This window comes from Acomys minous, assembly GCF_964271855.1.
Source record: "Acomys minous genome assembly, chromosome: 15".
NCBI lineage: Eukaryota > Metazoa > Chordata > Mammalia > Rodentia > Muridae > Acomys > Acomys minous.
Genome location: NC_140497.1, coordinates 101380027 through 101402539, shown reverse-complemented (window position 1 = coordinate 101402539; position 22513 = coordinate 101380027). Strand labels below are relative to the sequence as shown.

Here is a 22513-nt window from a genome sequence, read left to right as displayed (position 1 = left end):
AAGGGGACAGAGAACCTGCCCGTGTGTGTGTGTGTGTGTGTGTGTGTGTGTGTGTGTGTGTGTGTCCCTGTGCTGTGACGCCTGTCAGCATATTGAAGTAAACCACCCCCCCACCCCACCCCTGCCAAGGCAGGCCATGCTTTGATGACCCATAAAGTACGTGGTGGGAGGGCGAGGCCTCCTGGCCAGTCTGTGGGGGTGGGGTGGCAGGGTGAAATATTAACTTGCTTCAGACCAGAGTGGCCTCAGGGTCCCGTTCGTCCAGGCCACAGTCCCTCGCCCAGCCCCAGTTCCCTGGGATCCCCATTTCTGACTGCAGCTCTAACCTGGGGGTAAGGCTCGACCAGAGAAGGTCATTACTTGCCTGCAGCAGCACAGCATAGCAGAATAGCTTTCCTAAAGCCTTGAGGTATCTTGGTTGGTACTCCTAAATACTGAGGTACCGTCTGGGTCTCAGGCTATTTCTGTCCTCTGTGAGGTGTAAACACATTAACAGTCAAGCCTTCCGCCTGACCGCTCCCCACCCCCTCCCACTCAGCCTTGCTGCATTTGGTCACACACACCTTCCTGGCCTGCGGTCACCCTGTGCTTGCTGGCCCCCTCCACCAATCCTGAGGGTGCCGTCTGGCTCAGGTCGGGTCTGCTACAGGTAAAAGACTCCGCTGAAGGTGGAACAGGGCTGTCTGTCCTCTGCTTGCCAGGGAAGTCACAGAACACAGGCAGCTCAGGTCCCCTCGACAGCAGCTCGTGGTGTAAGTACCAGATCTGTGTGAGAGGGTCCTACATCTGGGAAACTGGGGGCTCAGGAGCCCCCACAAATGCCAGAGCCCTCCGGGGAGCTGAAAGGATTTCCCAGGTGGTCTTGAGGCAAGGTTCCAGTCTCTAGGGCTGGCCAGGGGAGGGAGCGAAGGTGGGGTCTCGTTACCTGCAGCCGTTTCTCCAGGCAGCTGTGGCTTTGCTGCCTTCCTGATGTGACTCTAGGCTCTGGGCGAGGGGCAGGGCCTGGGGGGTGTCTTAGCAACTGCCTGTCAAGCACTGGGGGGTCTCACTGTCCCCTTCCTCATCTAGAGAAGCCTTTACCATGAGGCGAAGTGGCACAGCTCTGTCCTTCCTGCTGAGTGAGGTGAGCAACGCAGCACTGAGGTCAGTGGGAGAGGCTGGGCCTGAGGTCTCTGGCCTGAAAGGTCTAGAACTGTCCCCCAAATGAGCTCATAGGGGAAAGTGAGGTAAAACAAGGTTATTCGGGATGCTGGGGAGCCACTGAGTCGAGCCCAGGGCCAGAATGAAACATTGTTGTTATTATTTAACAAAAATTTTAAATTATTTTACATGTATAGGGAGGGGTTCTGCCTGATGTGCACCTCATGGGTGCTGTGCCTACTCAGGGCCAGTAGAGGGAGTCAGATTCCCTGGAACGGGCCACGTGGGTGCTGGGAATGGAACCCTTTTCCTCCGGAAGAGCAGCCAGTGCCCTAACCACTGAACCATCTCTCCAGCCTCTTCCCCTTAATTGAATTTATTGTTCCTGTGTGTGTGTGTGTGTGTGTGTGTGTGTGTGTGTGTGTGTGTGTGTGATTTTTTTTCTTTCAGTGCGGTAGGGTCTCATGTAGCTCAGGCTAGCCTCAAACTTTCAATGTAACTAACCGAAGATGATCTCCCGAGTACTGGGACCACAGGCTGCGGGCTCGTGGCTGTGTGGTGTTAGCGATGGAGCTAGGCCTGGCGCTGGAGCACAGTCCACCACTGAGCTGCAAGCTGCCTGGAGCCCGGGAACAGGAAACAGGAAGTGGTCAGGAGGAGGCTGCATGGAGGCCGGGATGGGGCATGGGGTGGGACACCACGCGGCGTGATGGATTGCAGAGGGACAAGAGAAGAGAAGGTGCTAGGAGGAGGTGGTGGTGGGGAAGAGGGCGTTCGGTGCAGCTGGCAGCACCAGCAAAGCCTACACGCTGGGCAGCCTCTGAAGCTAGTTAAATCATCTATTTACTTTTGAGACAGGCTCTCACTGTGTAGCCCTGGCTGGCCTTGACCTTGCTATGTAGACCAGGCTGGGCTCACATTCACCAACATCCGCCTGTCTCTGCCTCTCTGAGGGGTTAGAGACTCAGGCCTCCGTGGCCAGCCATTTTTAAAAATTACATTTATTTACCTAGTGTGTGGTGCCAAGGTGCCATGGTGCGGGCTGTGGGGTCAGAGGACAACTTCCGGGAGGCGCTTTCTCCTTTCACTGTGTGGGTCCCAGCGATGGAAGTCAGGCCCCCGGGCTCATGTCACACACTTTACCTACTGTGTCTTCTCTGTAGATGTTTCCTGTTTTTGGACTTACTTTTTTTTTTTTTAAGATTTATTTATTATGTATACAATATGCATCAGATCACATTATAGATGGTTGTGAGCCACCATGTGGTTGCTGGGAATTGAACTCAGGACCTCTGGAAGAGCAAGCAGTACCCTTAACCACTGAGCCATCTCTCCAGCCCTGGACTTACTTTTTAAGTGATATTTTACTTATGTACTTTATGTGTGCACTCAAATGCACCCCTTTCTCGTGTCTGCATGTAAGAATCAGTTCGCTCCTCCTACTGAGAGAAACAGAGTTTGAGCTTGAGTCGTCAGGACCACAGGGCTGGAGGCAAGCCCCGTTAGCTGCTGAGCCCTCTGACAGGCCCGTATTTTCTGTATTAAAACATTTTCAAAATCAAAATAAAACCTGATGGTGGTGGCACACATCTTTAATTCCAGCATTCAGGAGGCAGAGGCAGGTGGATCTCTGTGAGTTAGAGGCCAGAGAGTTCCAGAGCAGCCAGGGCTACACAGAAAAACTATGTTTTAAAAAAAAAAAAAGGTGGGCCTTGCTGGGCTTGCCTTAAGGAGTGGACTGTGACTTGGCAGGAGGAAGCAGCCGATGGGAAAACTGGGGGGAAGGGGCTTCTGGAAGAGCACAAATAACTGCAGAGACCTCCAGGCGATTTAAGGAGCAACTAGGAGGCCGGTGAGGCTGGGAGGGAGAGGCAGGAGAAAAAGGGACGCAAGGCCTTGGGGAACTGGCAAGGAGGGGAGTGGATTTTCTCCTGGGGCCTAGAAAGTCCTGGGATGGTGAGGAACAGAGAAGCAAATACGCTCGAGGTGAGTCATAGGATAGGGTTTGGATTCTGAGAAATCACCAGCACACAAAGGGATCTGATGACAGCCTAGTCTACCAAAGACTGTCACCCCCTGGCTGTCCCCACCCTAGCTGTTCACACCCCTGGCTGTTCCCACCTGAGGCTGTTCACACCCTGGCTGTTCCTACCCTGACTGTTCCCACCCTGACTTTTCCCACCCTGGCTGGTCCCACACTTGACTCTTCCCCAACCTGGCTGTTCACACCTGAGGATGTTCCCACTCCTGGCTGTTCCCACCCCTGACTGTCCCCACCCTGGCTGTTCCCACCCTGACTGTCCCCACCCTGGCTGTTCCCACCCTGGCTGTCCCTACCCTGGCTGTTCACACCCTGGCTGTTCCCACTCAGCTGGAGCAAGCCACTGCCTGCAGCCTCACGCCCTGCTCTCCACCAGCAGCTGGACTAGGCCTGGTCAGTGCTCCCAGACACTTCCTGCCTGTTTCCTGTTCTGGTCCCGGAAACTGGACCTCTGGCCTGGTTCCTGCAATCCTGGGCAGGGCTGTGGGCAGAACCTTGGCCTCACAAAAGCTCTGCCACCCAGGGCTTGCTCAGTACTGTTTTGCTCGGCTCATGTACCTCCTTGCAAGATTTTTGGTGGATGAGTTCTCACTCATCTTAAGCACCGATCACTCTGGAAGCCTCACCCCCGCCACCATCTCTCAGCTTCCCAACCACACCCCAAAGGTCTTCAGGTACAGGTCTTGAGCCCTGCAAAACAGAAAGCAACAAGGTCTAAGCTAACCTTATGGTTTTGTGACCCAAAGCCGATCACACCCCTCAAAGGAGCACCTTGCGGGGTGTTGCTCATTGGCAAACAGTGTGTTTAGTGTGTGCAAGGCTCAGGACAACACTCAGTAGACAGAGGCAGGAAGATCTCTGAGTTCAAGGCCAGCCTGTTCTACAGAGAGGGTTCCAGAACAGCCAGGGCTACACAGTGAAACCATGTCTAGAAAAACAAAAAAATAAAATTTAAATAAATAAATAAATAAAATAGCATTCCCAGAATAAAATACTGAATTGAACCTGAATCAGGCTCTCTCCTGAGCTCCGACCCAGATCCGCCCTTTGAGCCCAGCTTTTTTTTTTTTTTTTGAGCCTCACCCCTGGCTTTTCCCCTGGCCGCTTACCAGATTTCCTCTGGCTTGGCCCCGGCTTTCCCTGGCCCCGCCCTAATCTTTTCGGTGGCCCCGCCCCAGGCCCTCTGCTGAGAATAGCTGTCCTCACCGGGAGTCCCACAGGAATCAGACCCGCACGTAAAGCAGAGTCGAAGGCATCAGCTCCGCCGGGGTGACCCGGACGGTTCGGAGCCTTGTCCTGCGCCCAGCCTACTTCAAGGCTCAATCGCTGTCTGTTTTCGCCACTCCGGCCCTGAGGCTGTGGTCTCCGGCCTCAGTTTCCCCACTTACTCTTCTGATACTCGATGTTGACCCTTAGGAAGCTCAGGAAAGAGCTGAGCCGCCCGGTCGTGCCCACGGACCTCACTTCTCCGGGAAGGCTTAAGTTTGAGGGACAAGCTGCGGTCAGCACTGGACAGCTCCCCCGATTCCCATCCCGTCTACAGCCCAAAGGAAGCTGGGGTAGAGCTCATGGCTCCCAGGGCCCTGTGTTCAAATCTCAGCACCTAGTGACCATGAGTGAGGGGCAGGTTGTAGTCGTAGCACCACATTTTTTTTTTAAAGTGTGGGGTTGACAAGATGGCTTAGCAAGTGCTGGCCTGACACCTGAGTTCAATGCTCAGGGCTTGAAGAACAGCTGTTCTCTGACCTCTGCTAGTGCGCTGGGTGGTACGTGTGTGTGCTCCCCCACAAACAGATCGGTTTAAAAATGCAACAAAACCTTAACACCCATGCACACCCCCTGACACCACACACGTGGAGCGAGTCCCTGAGGGTGGGGAGGCCAGGCTGGGGAGAAATGGGAGAAGCCACTGGCGACACTCCTGCACGAAAAGGGGAAGACAGCTCACGACTTCCTGCTGTCTCCCCAGCGCGTCCGGGAGCCAGCGGATTCTGGAGCGGCCCCTACCAGCCCCCTAAGTGGGGGTGTGATCCGGAGACGTTTCTCGGGGACCCTGCTGCTGCCTCCACTGTCCAGCCGCCTCGGGGCCTCTGGGGAGGCAGACTCTGGTGCCCGTGTGGTTTTCACCATCGGAACTCGAGGGACAGAGAGAAGCCGGGGCTCAAGCAGGTGAGGCCAGAGAGACAGTGTGCCTGCTGCCTGAGCTTTTCTGCCCGTAGTTTTGGAAAGTAGGTTAATAAATAGGTAAGTGCCTACTGTGTACCGGGGACACGCTGTGTTGAGGGAGAAGAGGCAGCCATACTCACGCTGAGCACGGAAATCAGGCCATGTGTGGCAGAGAATCGAGTACCTAGCAGGTGGGACAGAAAATGCCAGAGATGTCTGGGAGAACCTGGGACATAGGAAAGGGACAGACTTCACAAAACCGTATGACTCTTTGCTTTGTTTTGTTTTTTGAGATGGGTTTCTCTGTGGAGCCAAGCTGTCTTGTACTCACTTTATAGACTAGGCTGGCCTTGAACTCACAGAGATTTGCCTCCCAAGTGCATATCTGTATACATGCTGATGGCTCAGTGGGTAAAGGTGCCTGCTACCAAGCGTGACAGCCTGAGTTTGATCCCCAGGACCCACATGGGGGAAGGGAGAACCAGCTCTCATAAGCTGCCCTCTGAGTTACTCATATGAACTATGGCATGTGCATGCGTCCCCCATGCACACAATAAATAAATAGATGTTGTTTATTATTTAAAATGTAAAACTCTAAGCCAGGTGCGATGATGCACACCTTTGGTCCCAACACTCAGGAGGCAGAAGCAGGCAGTGAGTTCAAGGCCAGCCTGGTCTATACAGAGTTTTCCAGGACAGCTAGGACTGTTAGACAGAGAAACTCTGTCTTGCAAAAACAACAACAAAATTCAAATTAAAACTCTGTCTTAGTCAGAGTTTCTATTGCTGTGACAAAACTCCATGACCAAAAACAACTGGAGCAGGAAAGGGTTTCTTCAGCTTATGCTTCCATATTGCTGTTCATCGCTGAAGGAAGTCAGGCCAGGACCTCAAGCAGGACAGGAACTCAGGACAGGAACTCAGGACAGGAACGCAGGACAGGAATTCAGGACAGGAACTCAGGACAGGAACTCAGGACAGGAACTCAGGACAGGAACTCAGGACAGGAACTCAGGACAGGAACTCAGGACAAGAACTCAGGACAAGAACTCAGGACAGGAACTCAGGACAGGAATTCAGGACAGGAACTCAGGACAAGAACTCAGGACAGGAACTCAGGACAGGAACTCAGGACAAGAACTCAAGCAGGACAGGAACTCAGGACAAGAACTCAGGACAGGAACTCAGGACAGGAACTCAGGACAAGAACTCAGGACAGGAACTCAGGACAGGAACTCAGGACAGGAACTCAAGCAGGACAGGATCCTGGAGGCAGGACTTGATGCAAAGGCCATGGAGGGTGCTGCTCACTGGCTTGCTTCCCATGGCTTGCTCACCCTGCTTTCTTACAGATCCCAGGACCACCAGCCCAGGCCTGTTTACAGCCTGGTCTTATGGAGTTATTTACTTAATTGAGAGTTCCTCATTTCAAATAACTCCAGTTTGTGTGTCATGGTGACACAGGCCAGCAGACACCACCGTAGGCCTGCGGTTTGCTTGATAAGGTGACTGTTTAGCCACATGTAATGTCTGTTTGATCTTTGCAGTGAGGCCAAGAAGCTTAAATCCCCACTTCCCAAGATAGAAGAAAGAGTTTTGGGACAACGCAGTTTAGCACTGCCAGCCTGGGATGGGGGGGGACAGTGGAACTGAGAGACAAAGCGGTGGCTGAAACCTTCAGGAGAGTCAGGGAGGTGGTGTGTGCCTTTCCCCCCAGCACCCAAGAAGCAGAGGCAGGAGGGTGTCTGTGCGTCTGAGGCTGGCTTTGTCTATAGAGTGAGCTCCAGGCTAGCCCGAGACACAAAGTGACACCCTGAGTTAGTCACTGTTCCGTGGCTGTGAAGAGACACCGTGATGACCAGGGCACCTTTACAAAAGAAAGCATTTAATGTGGGGCGTGGAGTCCATGACCACCATGGTGGGGCGCCTGGCAGGCATGGCCCTGAGCTTGTATCTGGTCCTCAAGCCGGATGTAGAGAGATGGAGAAAGACTGGCGTCCACCTCAGTGACTTGCCTCCTCCAGCAAAGCCACACCTCCCAATCCTTCCTAAGCAGTTCCATCAACTAGGGACCAAGCACGCATGCATATGAGCCTTTGGGGGCCATTTTTTCCCAAACTGCCACAGGTCTTGTCTCAAAACCAAAAACCAAATGAGAGAGAGAGAGAGAGAGAGAGAGAGAGAGAGAGAGAGGGAGGGAGGGAGGGAGAGAGGGAGAGGGAGAGCACAGAGGAGCAGCAGAGCTATGCTTTCACCATGTGGGACCCAGGGACCCAAGGGTCATCAAGCTTGGTGGCAAGTACGCGCCTGCACAGACTAAGCCATCATGTCTTCAACTTGGGGACAAGGACAATACTGGGGATAGCTTCCATGCCTCATACCCTCATAAGAGCTCCTGGGTCTTGTTTTTGCGGTTCCTTCCCAGCACAGCAGCCTCAGGGGACCTCCACCAAGCTCGGGGCTTGGCACTGCCCTGGCTATCTCCTCTCGCTCCATGCCCCACCCGGCAATGCTATCCACACACTTATGGCTCTGCTAATTAAGATGGAAAATGTCCTCGAAGCGCTCTGCCAGTCTCCGGGAAATTCCCCCTGAGACTAGGAGGGGTGGTGAGTGGGGACCTGAGTTTTCTAGAACCGAGAGGGAAGAGACCAGCTGGAGGTTTGGGCAGGAATCGTGGTTGCAAGGTGGAGCCCTGGGGTGTCTCGGGGCCAGTGACGTCATGAGTTGTGCGGAGGGTCTGAGCCTTGGGGAAGCTATAAAGGCCTGGGGGTGTGTGCAGTGTCGCGCTGGCTGCCCTGAGCTCACAGGCAAGGTGGGTCTTCACTCTGGCTCTTTCGACCCATGGGGTGGGGACGCTCTTAGAGCCCTTAGCACAGCAGGAACGCTTGCGTGAAGTGACTGGCATCCCTTCTGTGCCCTGCTGTTAGCTCTTGCCATCTCTGGCCTGTGTGTGACTTGTGTGCACATGTCTGGGTGGGGGACATTCCCAGTTTCGTCGTCTTTTGGGGACTGCTCTTCTGCCCCGCTAGGGCTGGACCTCCAGGCCTGCCGCAAAGCTTGCTCTGTGTCGCCAGGGACCAGATTCTGAATCTAGGCTTCTCAATCAAGTGCCCGGGAACGTCGGTGACCCGTGGGCAGAGGTTCAGGTCTGAGTCGTGGGAGCCAACTCGCCTGGCTTCAGCAGCGCGGACAGGGCGGCTCCGTGGGGTGGGGACCCGCGCGCCTCCCTCTGTGCACAGCCCCTCCCACCCAAGGTCTCTCTTTCCTTTTCCTTGACTTGGGGCGACGCATGGATACCCGGCTTGTCGGCCCCGCAGGGGCCCTCCGATCCCCGAAGCACCTGTGGGGGCAGCCACGGTGCCCCATCCGCATCCAGCGTCGCTTCCACTCGGACCCGGAGCGCAGAGAGCGGCCTGGGCTCGTGAAGTCCGGGCGCTCGTGGCCCAGTTCCTTCCACCGCCGGTAGGTGACTGAGAAGGCGGGGTCTGGGGCAGGGCCTGCTTGAGGAGGTGACATCTACTGAAGGGGCGGGGCCTGGCGAGTAGTGAGGTTTACAGGAATGGGTAAGGGTCACCCTTTGCAGGGTGAGGGGGAGCAGTTCAACTGCTTGCAGAAAGTGGGCGGAGCCTGAAGAAGATGGAGTGGGCGCTGCCTGTGGTGGGTGGGGCAGGGTGTCATGTGAGGGAGGGAAGGTCCTGGCCTTTAAGAAGGCAGGGTGTTAATCCCAGCAATCGGGAGGCAGAGGCAGGCGGATCGCAGCGAGTTCGAGGCCAGCCTGCTCTACAAGACGAGTCCAGGACAGCCAAGGCTACACAGAGAAACCCTGTCTTGAACCCCCTCCCCTGCAAAACAGAAGGCAGGGTGGCTGGGCGCGGGGTGCACTCCTGTAATCCCAGCATTCTAGGAGGCAGAGGCAGGCGACTCTGTGAGTTCGAAGCTAGCCTGGTCTACAAAGCGAGTCCAGGACAGCCAAGGCTACACAAAAAAAGAAAGCAGGGTGGGTGAGGAGCCTGGACGAGTTGGGGCGGAGCATAAGTGGGAGTGGTCTGCAGAGGCAGATGGGCGCCAAGAGAGGGCAACGTGGGTTGAGTGCAGAGGCATCAGATCTCCTAGGAGTTGTGGCATGGGCGGAGCCTGGAGTTGGTGGGCGGAGCCCGTAGGCGGGGTGTGAGATGGGCAGTGGGCGGGGTGTGAGATGGGCAGTGGGCGGGGTGTGAGATGGGCAGTGGGCGGGGTGTGAGATGGGCAGTGGAGTGTCCTGCCTCTTCTGCAGGTGTGACAGGGGCCGTGGCCCGGAAGTGATGGTGCATAGTCTGTGGGGGCTGGGTCTTCTGGGGGAGGGATCGGACCTGTTGTAGGCTGGACTGCTCTGGGCACCCTGGTGCTGGGCTGGTGGGTGCGGAAAGGTCGGAGTTCCCCTGCGGACTGCGTGGGGAGCCTTAGGCACTGGAGCGCACCTTGGACGATAAGCTCTGTCTAGCTGAAGAGGCCTTGGTAGTGGGTGGTGGTATACGGTTTCCTGTGGAAGCCCAGTGCCGTGGGCTTTCTTGGGCGTGTGTGGCACCTGCAGGCCGCAGTCCGAACAGTGCCCCATTGCAGGCTGCGGTCATCTCTGTCTCCGTTGGTCCCCGCTCAAGTGTGTCAAACGCAGTGTGTGCTGAGTGAGCTTCCTTTTGCGTGGCCACGGGTGTGTCGGCAGCTGAGTTGGGCTGTCCTTGCCTGTCATCTGCTGCGATTCAGCGGGGACTTCGCAGGTGTCTGGGCCTTGCCAATTCCTCCCAGCATCTAAGTGGCCTAAGGCCACACAGCCATGGTGCTGGGAAGCAGTTCGCCCACGGCCTGCCACTTGCTGCAGCCCTTGAGGGATAAAACACAGGTCAGGTCTTGCATTTAAGAAGGAGTACCCAGCCGGGCGTGGTGGCCCACGCCTTTAATCCCAGCACTTGGGAGGCAGAGGCAGGAGGATCTCTGTGAGTTCAAAGCCATCCTGGTCTACAGAGGGAGTTCCAGCACAGGCAGGGCTACATAGAGAAACCCCGTCTTGAGGGAGAAAAAATAATAAAATATATATATATATATATATATATATATATATATATATATATAGAGAGAGAGAGAGAGAGAGAGAGAGGCTCTGAGGCTGTGGCTGCCTTGGCTGGCAGATCACTCACCTACCATGCTCAAACCCTGTCATCTCAGCACTTCAGAGCGCGAGGCAGGAGGATTAGTTCAAGATCATCCACAGCTGCATAGCATGGCTGAGGTCAGGCTGGGTTACTTGAAGCCATCTGAGAAGGAAAAAGAAGTGGGGCTTGTGGGCTCTGCTTCTAGGGGAGTGGATAAAGGACTCAAGAGACTCCACTGGGGTGAGGCAGTGTTCCTGGGGGCTGGGGTGTGTGTGTGTGTGTGTGTGTGTGTGTGTGTGTGTGTGTGTGTGTGTCCAGTTATGGCTCTGTCCCCAGGGCCAGGCACAGTCATCCAAGAGCCACAGGACTCCTTGGGTGGGTCTGGGAAGAAGTCTCAGGCAGCAAGCTCCCAAATTAAAGTGCAGCCTTGGGGACCTAGACCACATCACTCCCTTCTCTTAGCCCTGTTGTACCCCATGGACCCCCTCCCCCCATCGCCATGGCCTGCCTAGAGCACCCTGGAGAGCCTCAGCTCAGAGGACGGGCCTGCCTTCCCAGGTGACCCAGCCAGGCTTTCCCCACCCTTTTCAGTGACTCGTGATTTTCCACTTTCAAGAAGGAATAAACACACGTCGTTTGGGCCTCTCTGGTGGGGGAAGTGGAGGCTCCACATGGTTTGGGCTCTGGGGTGGCCCCAGGAGGAAGGCCTCACCCCGGGGAGTCAAGTTCTTGCTGGGGAACTGGGGGATGGATGTACTGGCCCCTAGGCTGGGCGCAGGAAGGCCAGGTATGAGGTACCCGTTGTTGACCCAGGTGTGGGCTCCGAACCTACAAAGAGAGCCACGCAGGTCGGCTGGTGGAGAGGGCTCTGGGAGCTTCATGGCTGAGTCCTGGGGTGAGGGGCAGGCAGGCACAGCTGGAAGCCCTGAGCTTGGCCTGGAGCCCAGTGGAGTGAATCCAGCCGAGTGGACAGACAGGTGTATCAGACTGGCAGGCGCTGCTGGGGAGTGGGCGGGCCGCGGGCAGCTGGCAGGCTCTCTGCTCTGATCTGTGGGCCCCTCTGGATCCTGACTGAGCCAGCTGCATCGGGCTGCGAGCGCGCTGGGGAGCCACGGGAGAATCTGAGGAGGGGCGGCTCTGCTTTGGCTCCCAGGAGTATCTGCAGCCTCCACCCTCAGTCTCTCTGCCTGAGCCTTCCCAGGGGACTTGGACATGTCCTTCCTCTTCCCAGGACCTCAGCAGCACGGACAGAACAGTATTTAGTTTCCCGGTCTCGAGGCCTCCCGATAACAGGGGAGAAAGAGAATTTCCTGGGAGAAAGAGAATTCTAATAGAAGGAATTGAAGGCTCTGGAGTGTCCAGGGCACCAGAGATTTCTGGACACTCCCCAAAGTCACACAGCAATGTAGGGTCAGGTCCAGATAGGGCCTGTACACCCCACACCACACCCCAGCCCCCACTTACCTAGCAGGACTGTAGCTCACGGGGCCAGATATTCAATGTCCAGTCCAGGCTCTGTGGCCACTTCTCTGCTTTATTTTTTTTTATTTATTGGCTTTTTGAGACAGGGTTTCTCTGTGTGGCCTTGGCTGTCCTGGACTCGCTTTGTAGACCAGGCTGGCCTTGAACTCACAGCGATCCGCCTGCCTCTACTTCCAGAGTGCCGGGATTAAAGGCGTGCGCCACCACATCTGGCTCCGCCTCTCCATTTTATAAACTACAATAACAAATGACTGTTGCAGCCCTAAATGAAATAACGAATTTGCCTGTGTGAGCAAAACAGTGGTAGTACAGCCCTTAGAGTGTTAATGCTAGGCTGGCTGCTGAGACTGAAGAGGGATGGATAAATTAGTTAATGAATTAAATGCAAGTGGCCCAGACGGCGGAGTTCACTGACCTGGGATCCTGTGAACACTCTGCCATTCATAGCTGTGTGATTTCAGGCAAGTGGCCCAACCTCTCTGTTCCCGTCAGCAATTTTGGCACATGGGTGTCTTCACTTTTCCCTTTTCCGTGCTTTTGAGGGCGGGACTGAATCCCCCTGGGACCCAGTTTGTCTTTGGGGACCTGGGGCCATAGTGATCTTCCCTCAGGCCTGGAGTGATGTCAAGACTGCTTGGACCCTGGCTGGCGCGGCCCCCTCGCCCCAGGCAGGTCCTGGCCGCCTCTGCTCCCTGGGGACCGGCTCTATTTAGCTGCAGCCCAGCAGCTACAGATGCTATTTTCATTTTGGGCTCAGTGAGGTTTTTTCCCACCAGGTGTCAGGTTGGACCTCCTGGCCTGGCTGAGCCTCCCCACACACGGGGCTGGGGCCATGTGACCCTCTGAACCTCAGAGTTCTTGTCTGAGCAAGGGACACAGCTCAGTTTTGGCAGTAGCCCACCCCTGCTCCATGGCCACGCACCTTAGATCCCCAGTGAGACTGAAAACCTGGGTGTTGCCTTCCCAGCGACACATGGGGCAATGACTGTGTCATTGTGTGTGTGTGTCCCTTGTCACTGGCCTCCATCCAAAGTCCTTCTTTCCTTTTCCTGGGGCCTGTGTGAGCCTCAGTTTCCCCTTCTGTCCAATGCGACTGTGTGCCCCAGCATTCCTGCAGGGCACCTGGCGACGATCCCAGTGACTCCTGGAGACCCCACTCGCCCCTTTTGCGGGCTGGGGACATGAGGAGCAGCGTGGCGGGCGGAAGGCTCTGCTGGCGGGCGGATGTTTGTCAGGCAGAGGCAGACTCGCTATTGAAATGGTCCAGATGCGCAGGGCCTGGGGAACGTCAGAGCGATCAGGTCACATGGGGACCTGGGGCTGGAGCTGCGCTGCCGCCCACCGGCTAGAAAGCCCTGTACCCCGCACAGTGCCTCAGTTTCTTTCAGCTGGAAAAGGCTAGACAGTGTGTCATTCCGGGTCCAACCCTGGGCACGTGGTCACCCAGAAACGGACCTGAATCCACGGCTGCGAGGCCCCGTTCTTGAGGGAGCTAGTTCCTAAGGTGCGACATCCCTCTCCCGTCTCCCACATGAATCTTTTTGAGACAGGGTGCGTCGCACTCCGAAGTTCGGGGTGCCCTTGTATTAGTGGTAATCCTCCTGCCTCAGCCTCCCCTGAAATGGAATGGCAGGTGTGCCCGACCACACCTGGCCTCATCTCACTCTGAGGCAGTTTACAACTCAGACACCCACACCAACCCTTAAACCAGGCTTGGTGGCATACACCTATCTTTCCAGCACTCAGCAGGCTGAGGCAGGAGGATTACCATGAGTTTGCAGTCAGCTTGGGTTACAGAATGATTTCAAAGCCAACCTGAGTCCCCCGTCTTAAAAAAAAGTAAATAACTATATAAATAAAAATAGAGTTAGAATCGTGGGTATGCTGTGCCTCAGTTTCCCCCAGGCTCTAGAGCTGGAGCTGCATAGGGGTGGGCGGGGCCTGGTCCTCAGTCCTGTCCTCGGCTCCGCCCCAAGCATCTAAAAGGTCCCTGCTTCTTGGGTCTGGCCTCGCCCAGCCATGCAGGGTCCCTCGGCGCCTGGCTCCCCCCGGGGCTCCCCGCGGGGCTCCCCGGCACTCTTCAGGAAACTGCTGGTGAATCAGAGCATCCGCCTGCAGCGTCGCTTCACGGTGGCCCATCCGCTGTGGTGAGAGGAGCGGGGTGCGGGACAGGGAGTAGGGGTGATAGCGGCGGCAGCCGCGCTGGGGTCCGGCGCCCGCCCACCCGCCCGCCCCTCCCTTCGCTCTGCCTCTCTCAGCTGCTGACGGTCTGTCTGTCTGTGTGTCTCCGTCTGTCCTCTCCACTCACTGCTCCGACGCACGCTGAGGGACCCAGCCCACTGTCCCCGAGGTCCCTGTGCGGTCCTGCACGCCTTGTCCTGACGGAGCTGGCCTAGGGAGCGCGGAGGCGAGGCGCCTATGTGCACCCCTCAGCGGCCGCGCGGGACGCTATGGATCTCGTGGGGATGGGGGCTGCGAGGTCAGACGGGGCCTGTGGGGCAAGGGTGGAGTCCCCAGGTTCCGTTCCAGGTTCGAATCCCGGCCTGTGCTAAGGACGTGCGACTTGATGGGCTATGGGTTTATGCAGAGTCAAGGCGGAAACTGGTGGGCGCATTCACTCCGCGCGGGGACTGCGTGACGGCCGAGTGTAGCAGTCCCTTCCCCAGGTCACACAGCCATTTAGTTACGGCAGGGGGCGGGGTGATCCTTGGGAGGAGCGGTCCTGTTCCAGACAGTCGCACCAGGACCACAGCCTTCAGCCAAGAGCGGCCCCTCACCAGCTTGAATAGGGAGTACCCCACCTGGTACCCAAAAACGAGAAGGGCAGATCCTCAGCTGGTTGTACCTGAATGGTGGTCTGAGGTCTCTCAGTGGCTGGGTGACTCAGTTTACCCGTTTGGCACACGCGCCGTTCCCACAGCCAGGACACGGACCTTGCCGGGTGCTGTTCGCGTCATGGAACGGCCGCATGACCCCGCCAAACCCCGGCTAAGTTTAGAGCAGAAAGAAAAGCAGCCTCCCCGGCCCCAAGGAGTCGCCAGCCAGACCTTAACCCTCGTGTCTGAGGGCGGGACTCGAACCCAGCACCCTGCAGTTGTCCCTGCCTCAGTTTTTCCAGTCGTCCTCAGGTGGGATGGGGAAGGGGGCCACTATCCAAAAGCCTTGAGATGGCGAGTTTGTGGCGATCACAGGGACACTAGGGCGGTCCTGGGCCTGGGGACAGAAAGGCAAACAAAGCCCCACCCCCACGTGACGTCACGAAACTGTCTACGCTGTGCCCTCCAAAAACCCGAGGGACTCTGAATAAAACGAGCGCAGCCGAGCTCACCCGAGTGAGGCAGAACTGGGCGGAGGAACCCATCCGAACTCGCCCAAGGCTCGTCGGAAACGGCCGAATCGAGCCGAGCTCACCCAGCCCATCTGGCCAGGACCCCGACATTTAGGGCGCAGCGGACGGTCACGTGACCGCATCTCCGGCTTGCGAGCCTCGGAAGCGAGACTTTCTCTGGTCGCAGCCCTCCCCAAGGTCGCTATCTACCCTGGCGCCGACTCCTGCCCCTCACGCCCTCTCTTTTTAGAGGGTTCGGCTGAATGTGCGCGGGAGCCGGGGCTGGGGAGTGGGGTGTGTGGGGGCATCGCACCCCAGATCCGAGTCGCAGGCCTGAGCCAGTCACGTGGGGAGCGACCTGCACCCCAACATCTTCTCTCTAACCCCGAGGAAAAGAGCTCAGACCCGACCCAGCAGAACCTGGGACACTTGCAGCAGGGGGCGTGGTCACCGGGAGGAGCGGGGCCTGCGGTGGGGGCTCCAGGGACCACGCGACAGATGGACCGACGGACGCTGCTGAGGTTGCCTCTCTGTTCCTGCTTTCAGCTTTGATCTGGAAAATGGGCTTCCGAGCGGCAGGGGGTCCCTGGACCCCCCGCCCGGGCCGGGTCTCGGCCGCGCCCTCCAGCCTCCTGCCCAGCACGGACAGCGGCGCGAGTCCTTCCTGTACCGCTCGGACAGCGACCACGAGTCTCCCAAGGCTGTGTCCCGGACCTCCTCGGTGGCCAGCGACCTGTGAGGCCCGTCTAACTTTAGTGGGGTTTTGCAGTTGAAGTAGGAGTTTCCCAGAGCGTTGCTTACTTTTTTAATGTGTAGAATGTCGCGGACACACGCGGTCGGCGCTTGCTTGTTCCTTGGGGGCAGGTTTGGGACCGAGTGGAACACTAAGGCCGGTGATAGAAACTGTACAAATAACTTTTATTTGAGCTTCCTAGTAGCTGTGATGAAAAGGGAAACATTTTTTTCTGTCCTGATTGTGCTAAGACCCCTACTGTCCTCAGGACTCAGTTTCCCCGTTTTAGACATGGGTAGTGTGGGGGATTGGTGGGAGAGCCTGCAGATGCCCTCAGTGATGGCCTCCTCCTGCAGACACGGAGAAGACATGATCGTCACGCCCTTCGCCCAGGTGGGTGTCCCTCGCCTCCCTCCGGCCGCGAGCGCGCAGGGGGAGCTGGGACCCCTCCCCAAAGCTGAGCGCCTCCCTCGCCACAGGTCCTGGCCAGTCTCAGGACGGTCCGCAGCAACGTGGCCGCCCTCGCTCACGGCCTGGGCAGCACCACCAGGTACAGGGAGGGGCGGGGCGGGGCGGGGCGGGGCCTGGGGTGCAGGGGTGGGGGTGGAGGGGTTTCAGGGCGGGGTGAGGGGTTCAGGGTAGTGGAGGGGGTTGGGGTGGGGGACGGGAGATAGGGGAGCAGGGCGCACGTGAGCACCGGTCAGGGAGGACCCGGCCAGGTGGGCCCCTCTCACGTCCTGTCCGCAGGCAAGCACCCCTGGGAACCCCTCTGCGCGGCACCCAGCCCTGCGCCTCCGCAGGTATGCACCCCACCCGACCCAGGGCAGCTGCGAGCCCCTGGACTGGGGCTCACTGCAAGGCGGCGGGCGATATCCCCAAACCCGCCTTTGCACTCAGATCCCCCCACCCCGTCCGCCCACTTTACAGACCAGAGAGGGTCATAGGCCTACCTGGGGTCACACAGCCACTCGCAGAGGCCCTGGGCTCAGGGTGGAGGGCACAGGCTCCCCACGGCGGGGTTCCGTGCTCACCCGCTGGGCCCCCCAGACGACGCAGGGCTGCAGCTGGCACGGGAGACACTGGAAGAGCTGGACTGGTGCCTGGAGCAGCTGGAGACGCTGCAGACGCGGCGCTCGGTGGGCGAGATGGCCTCCACCAAGGTGAGCATGCCGCGGCCCCGCTCGCCGTCCTCCCCGGCCGCCGCCGTGCTCCCTGCTCATCCTCCTCTGGGCCCCCGCAGTTCAAGCGCATGCTCAACCGCGAGTTGACGCACCTGTCGGAAACCAGCCGCTCAGGGAACCAGGTGTCGGAGTACATCTCACGGACCTTCCTCGGTGAGCCCCGACCTCCCGAGCTCGTAGGTTAGACCGGCAGATGCCATTGCAGCCCCTGTGTGGAGAGACAGAGGTCTCACCCTGCACAGCTGGCCAAGGCTGGAGGAGAGGGATGACAGGGGCACTTTTGGGATGAGAGGACATGACAGGTAGGGTTTCGAAGCACCAGTAGGAGTTTGCCAATTAAAACATGGGGAATCTGTGTGACCCCGGTCACATAGCAGAAGCGGCTGATGGGAGGGAGGGAGGGGAACCCCGAGTGACAGACGGGATAGTGGAGTCTTGAGCGACCGCCCCTGCAGACCAGCAGGCCGAGGTGGAGCTTCCCAGGCCGCCCACGGAGGACGACGACCCACGGCCCATGTCTCAGATCACTGGGCTGCGTGGGCCCCGCCCCGCCAGCCTCCCCACAGCTGCCGTCCCACGCTTTGGGGTCCAGACAGACCAGGAGGAGCAGCTGGCTAAGGTGGGTCTCCTCAGAGCCACGGGCCTCAGTTTCCCAGCCTGTATGTGGGGCTAGCGGGGCTCAAGGAACAAAAGCGGTGGGTGGCGCCGACGCCGTTTTGTCACCCTTAGGAGCTTGAAGACACCAACAAATGGGGACTCGATGTGTTCAAAGTGGCTGAGCTGAGCGGGAACCGGCCCCTCACAGCGGTCATATTCAGTGTCCTCCAGGTGCTTTCCCTGCCTTGGTTTTGGGGTGTCAAGGCCAGGATTGGCTGGCGGGTCCCTGACCCGTATGGGGAGCCAGGCGTAAGAAAAGAGAGCTACGACAGAAGGAACTCAGGATTGCTCAGGATTGCGGCAGCAGCGGGGCATCCGGGAAGAACGGGCTTTACAGGATGAATAGGAGTTCAGGGGAGAAGAGCGGGGAGGGGGGGCAAAGCGAGCGGGAAGGGGGGATGAGGGAGGGCGCGTAGGGGGGGGGGAGCGAGCCAGGGGCCCAGAGCCGGGTCTGTGGTGCGCCAGGAGCGGGACCTGCTCAGGACGTTCCAGATTCCCGCGGACACGCTGCTGACTTACCTGCTGACGCTGGAGGGCCACTACCACGCCGACCTGTCGTACCACAACAGCTTGCACGCCGCGGACGTGGTGCAGTCGGCTCACGTGATGCTGGGCACTCCGGCTCTGGAGGTAGCGCCGCCCACTGAGGACCGTGGGGTGGGCGGGGCAGAGCGGCCACCCTGCGCCCTGACACCTGGGCCCCGCCCAGGCCGTGTTCACAGACCTGGAAGTCTTGGCGACCATCTTTGCATGTGCGATCCATGACGTAGACCACCCCGGGGTCTCCAACCAGTTTCTCATCAACACCCGTGAGTGAGGTGACTGCAGACAGAGCCGCCCCGGGGCACCCTGGCGAGCAAACTCAGCCGGTGTCAGGGCTTTGGGTGGCTTCCGGTAGGAAGGGGCATCAGAGCTTGGGCTTCGCTGCATATGTAGGAGCTGGCCAGTGGCATGCCCTCCCCAGCTGCTTTTGGGTGGAGTGGGGTCGAGGCCCCGGCTGTCGCCCACAGACTCGGAGCTGGCCCTGATGTACAATGACATGTCGGTGTTGGAGAACCATCACCTCGCGGTGGGCTTCAAGCTCCTGCAGGCGGAAAACTGTGACATCTTTCGGAACCTCAGCGCCAAGCAGAGACTGAGTCTGCGCAGGATGGTCATCGACATGGTGACGTCACGGCACCGGGCGCCGAGGCCCTCCCTCTCACAGCTGGGGATACTGAGGCACAGAGGGTCCCAGAGGCTCAGCATCGGCGACTTCATGTCCCGCAGGTGCTGGCCACAGACATGTCCAAGCACATGAGCCTCCTGGCGGACCTCAAGACCATGGTGGAGACGAAGAAGGTGACGAGCCTCGGCGTCCTGCTGCTTGACAACTACTCCGACCGCATCCAGGTGTGCCATGCGGGCCGAGCCTCAGTCTTCCCGTTAGCTGCCTGGGAAGCGGTCATCCTCCTGCCTCTAGCGCTCACCACCACAGCCAGCTCAGGGATGTGGCGGGGGGGTGCGGCCTCCTGAGCCTCTCTTCCCCCCCCCCCCCGCCCCCCATGCCCGCAGGTCCTTCAGAGCCTGGTGCACTGCGCCGACCTCAGCAACCCCGCCAAGCCGCTGCCTCTCTACCGCCAGTGGACCGAGCGCATCATGGCCGAGTTCTTCCGGCAGGGCGACCGCGAGCGCGAGTCTGGCCTGGACGTCAGCCCCATGTGTGACAAGCACACGGCGTCCGTGGAAAAATCCCAGGTGCGCACGAAGCCCGGCTGGGGAGGGGCCTGAGCCCACTGCAGCGCGCAGCCTTTCTTTCCTTTCCTTTTTCTTTCTTTCTTTCTTTCTTTCTTTTGTTTTGTTTTGTTTTGTTATTTGGGTTTTGCTGTTTTGTTTTGTTTCCAGACAGGGTTTCTCTGTGTAGCCTTGGCTGTCCTGGAACTCACTCTGTCGACCAGGCTGACCTCGAACTCGCAGAGATCCTCCTGCCTCTGCCTCCTGGGTGCTGGGATTAAAGGTGTGCTCCACCAGTCTGGCTTAGGTGGACTTTTGATTGGTTGTTTTGAAGATAGTGCAATTTTGTCCCCCTGGCTGGCTAGAAGTCACTTGCTCCAGATCAGCCTGTCTCGGTCTCCTGATTGATGGGACCCGGATGAGTTTATACGAGAGGGGTCTGAAGGACGAATAGGAATTGAGAAATGCGCATTCCGGGCAGAGGACCCCCATGCCATTGGGCTGATTCTAGGGTTCGCTGTGACTCACTTGCCCCTTCTGCCATCACCCTAAGGTGGGATTCATTGACTACATCGCCCACCCTCTGTGGGAAACATGGGCCGACCTGGTGCACCCCGACGCTCAGGAGCTACTGGACACCCTGGAAGATAACAGAGAGTGGTACCGCAGCAGGGTTCCCCGCAGCCCCACACACATCGCGGGCCCCGACCGCTTCCAGTTTGAGCTGACCCTGCAGGAGGAAGAGGAGGAGGAGGAAGAGGACAGTGATGAAGGCAGAGCTCAGCCCTGAACAGGTCCCCAGAGTCACCCAGCACTTAACTCCTGTCCTCCAAGGCTAGCCCAGAGCCCAGGGTGTGCCCTATCCCGTAAGATTTTGGACTAGCCTGGCATGGACCATTGAAGTCATATGGCCAGGCCCTGTGGGCACCGGTGACGACTTCTCTTTCCACCAAAGTGGACAGCAAGACTGCCACACAGACAAGTCGGGGTCCACTGTGACCACAGGCTCAGCAGGAATGGCGCTGGTTTGGGGAGCGGCGGGTCGCTGGACAGTGTCCCCTCCCGCTCCATTTCAGTCACACGTAGGCTATGGCAGGCTATGGTTTCGGTTTGTTTGCCATCTTTTGGGTGCTGAAGACAGAAGACAGAGGCCCAGATCCCCGCAAGCTCTGGGAGCACAGTGACCGCAGCCCCAACATCCACACCCTGCAGTCAATAGTGCAGCACTGCTATGTCTCTTGACACCAGAGGCTGCACAACACTCTTCCACCTAGAGGCCAGGGACCCTCCTGGAAGACTCCTGCAGGCCTCAGAACTGCTCACACAGGTCACTAAACACCACTGGGGGAAGATCAGTGTGGGTGCCCCCCCTCCCGTAGTAGCCTAGAGATGGGGGGAATGCCACAATTCTGCCGTAAAACCCTACGCTGACAAGACACCTCTTCTCAAACCGTGTGCTGGAGGGCCTCTCCCGGTACCCAGACTTGGGGGCGGGGCTGGGGCTGGGGCCGGAGCCGGGGAGCTGGTCCAGGCTGGGCAGCACAGACAGGAAAGAAGGCTCTACTTGGTGGTACACATCTTTAATCCTAGCATTCTGGAGTCTGAAGCAGGTGGATCTGTGTAAGCTCCAGGACAGCCAGGGCTACACAGAGAAACCCTGTCTCCATAGACGGAGGAAAAAGAAAGAAAGAAAAGAAGGCTGGGGTCACACTTGGAAAGCCTTGCTCTGCAGAAATGGAATAACTTTGTCATGGCTTGTTCACTTGTGGGGAAGATGAGACATAAGTTGTCCCTTGTGTGTTTGTTTTTGTTTTTTGTTTTTTTTGTTTTTTGGTTTTTCAAGATAGGATTTCTCCGTGTTAGTCTTGGCTGTCCTGGACTCGCTTTGTAGACCAGGCTGGCCTTGAACTCACAGCGATCCGCCTGCCTCTGCTTCCCGAGTGCTGGGATTAAAGGCGGGCGCCACCGCGGCCGACTCCCTGGTGCCTTCTCACAGCTTCCACACAGAGTGGGTGCTGGCTTCTGGCTGTATGACCGATTCCCTTTTTATTATTTTTTCCCTCACGTCCCAACGTCCGACCGCACTGGACTGATTTTCGTGGTCTCACCTTCCAAGTTTTTGGCTGGGGTGACAGGGGCGCGTGTGTGCGTCACACGGCCAGTCCCCTCCCCTTGCCCCGTTCCCTCTGGGCCTGGACCTCTGCACCCAACCAGGGCCTCCAAGGAGACAGGGTGGCAGGATACTTCCCCTGTAAATATTATGGTTTCAGCTATTCCTCCCCCGGAGGCACAAAAAGCCATCTGGGGTCACCGCGCTGAGCTGCTTCCTTCTTCCAGATGTTTTTAAGTGGTGGCCCTCAGAGACTTCCTGGTAAACACAGTGAAATGTGTTCACTGTGGGAGACTTTGGGAGTCACACGATTTTACAAAGCTAATAAGCGATTGGGCCAGCGAGATGGCTCAGCCAGCCAAGGTGCTTGCCGCCAAGCCTGATGACATGAGTATCAGCCGTAGGTCCCCCAGGTTGTCCTCTGCCCTCCCGCGACCCTGTTCCCACACAAATAAACGAGAGTAACTTTAAAAAGACGCGTTGGTTCCCTCTCTTCCTGCTCTCCTGCCTGTGTGTTCATTTTCCTAGGCCGTTGACACACATTTAGTTTTTTTGAGAAGGGGTCTCCGTGTGTGGCCCTGACTGCCCGAGAGTGAAGACCAGGCTGGCTTCGACTCAGAGATGTCCACGTGTCGCTGGGATTAAAGGTTTCTGCTGCCGCACTTGGCTATTGTACACACGGTGTGAGCCGGAGTCTCACTTTGTGGTCCAGGATGATGAGCGTTAACCTCCTGCCTCAGCCTTCCAAGTGCTCCGATGGCCGATTGCGACCCTTGCCACCAACTGAGCTACAAGCTTTCTACTCGGGAGCCCCAGCCCGGCGATAGGGGCTG

General features: G+C 57.9%; 1 protein-coding gene across 8 annotated transcripts; it reads left to right on the top strand.

The window, feature by feature from the left end:
* Positions 1-259: 259 nt before the first annotated feature.
* Positions 260-22156, top strand: PDE4C (phosphodiesterase 4C; the record flags this gene model as incomplete). 8 transcript variants are annotated; one of them, XM_084760103.1, is made up of 17 exons in its annotated part: positions 260-332; positions 1069-1123; positions 5151-5350; positions 15833-16021; positions 16376-16412; positions 16499-16569; positions 16767-16819; positions 17067-17179; positions 17260-17353; positions 17656-17819; positions 17930-18028; positions 18323-18487; positions 18567-18666; positions 18868-19022; positions 19127-19249; positions 19412-19594; positions 20124-22156. In XM_084760103.1, 16 exons carry the CDS (start codon positions 1082-1084, stop codon positions 20358-20360), a joined length of 2025 nt encoding a protein of 674 aa, XP_084616229.1. In that variant the 3' UTR covers positions 20361-22156. The 8 variants fall into 8 exon arrangements, with proteins under 8 accessions (XP_084616229.1, XP_084616228.1, XP_084616234.1 ...); XM_084760102.1 differs by lacking the exon at positions 260-332 and adding an exon at positions 519-752; XM_084760104.1 differs by lacking the exons at positions 260-332; positions 1069-1123 and adding an exon at positions 7773-8812 and having other exon boundaries at positions 5225-5350.
* Positions 22157-22513: the final 357 nt, after the last annotated feature.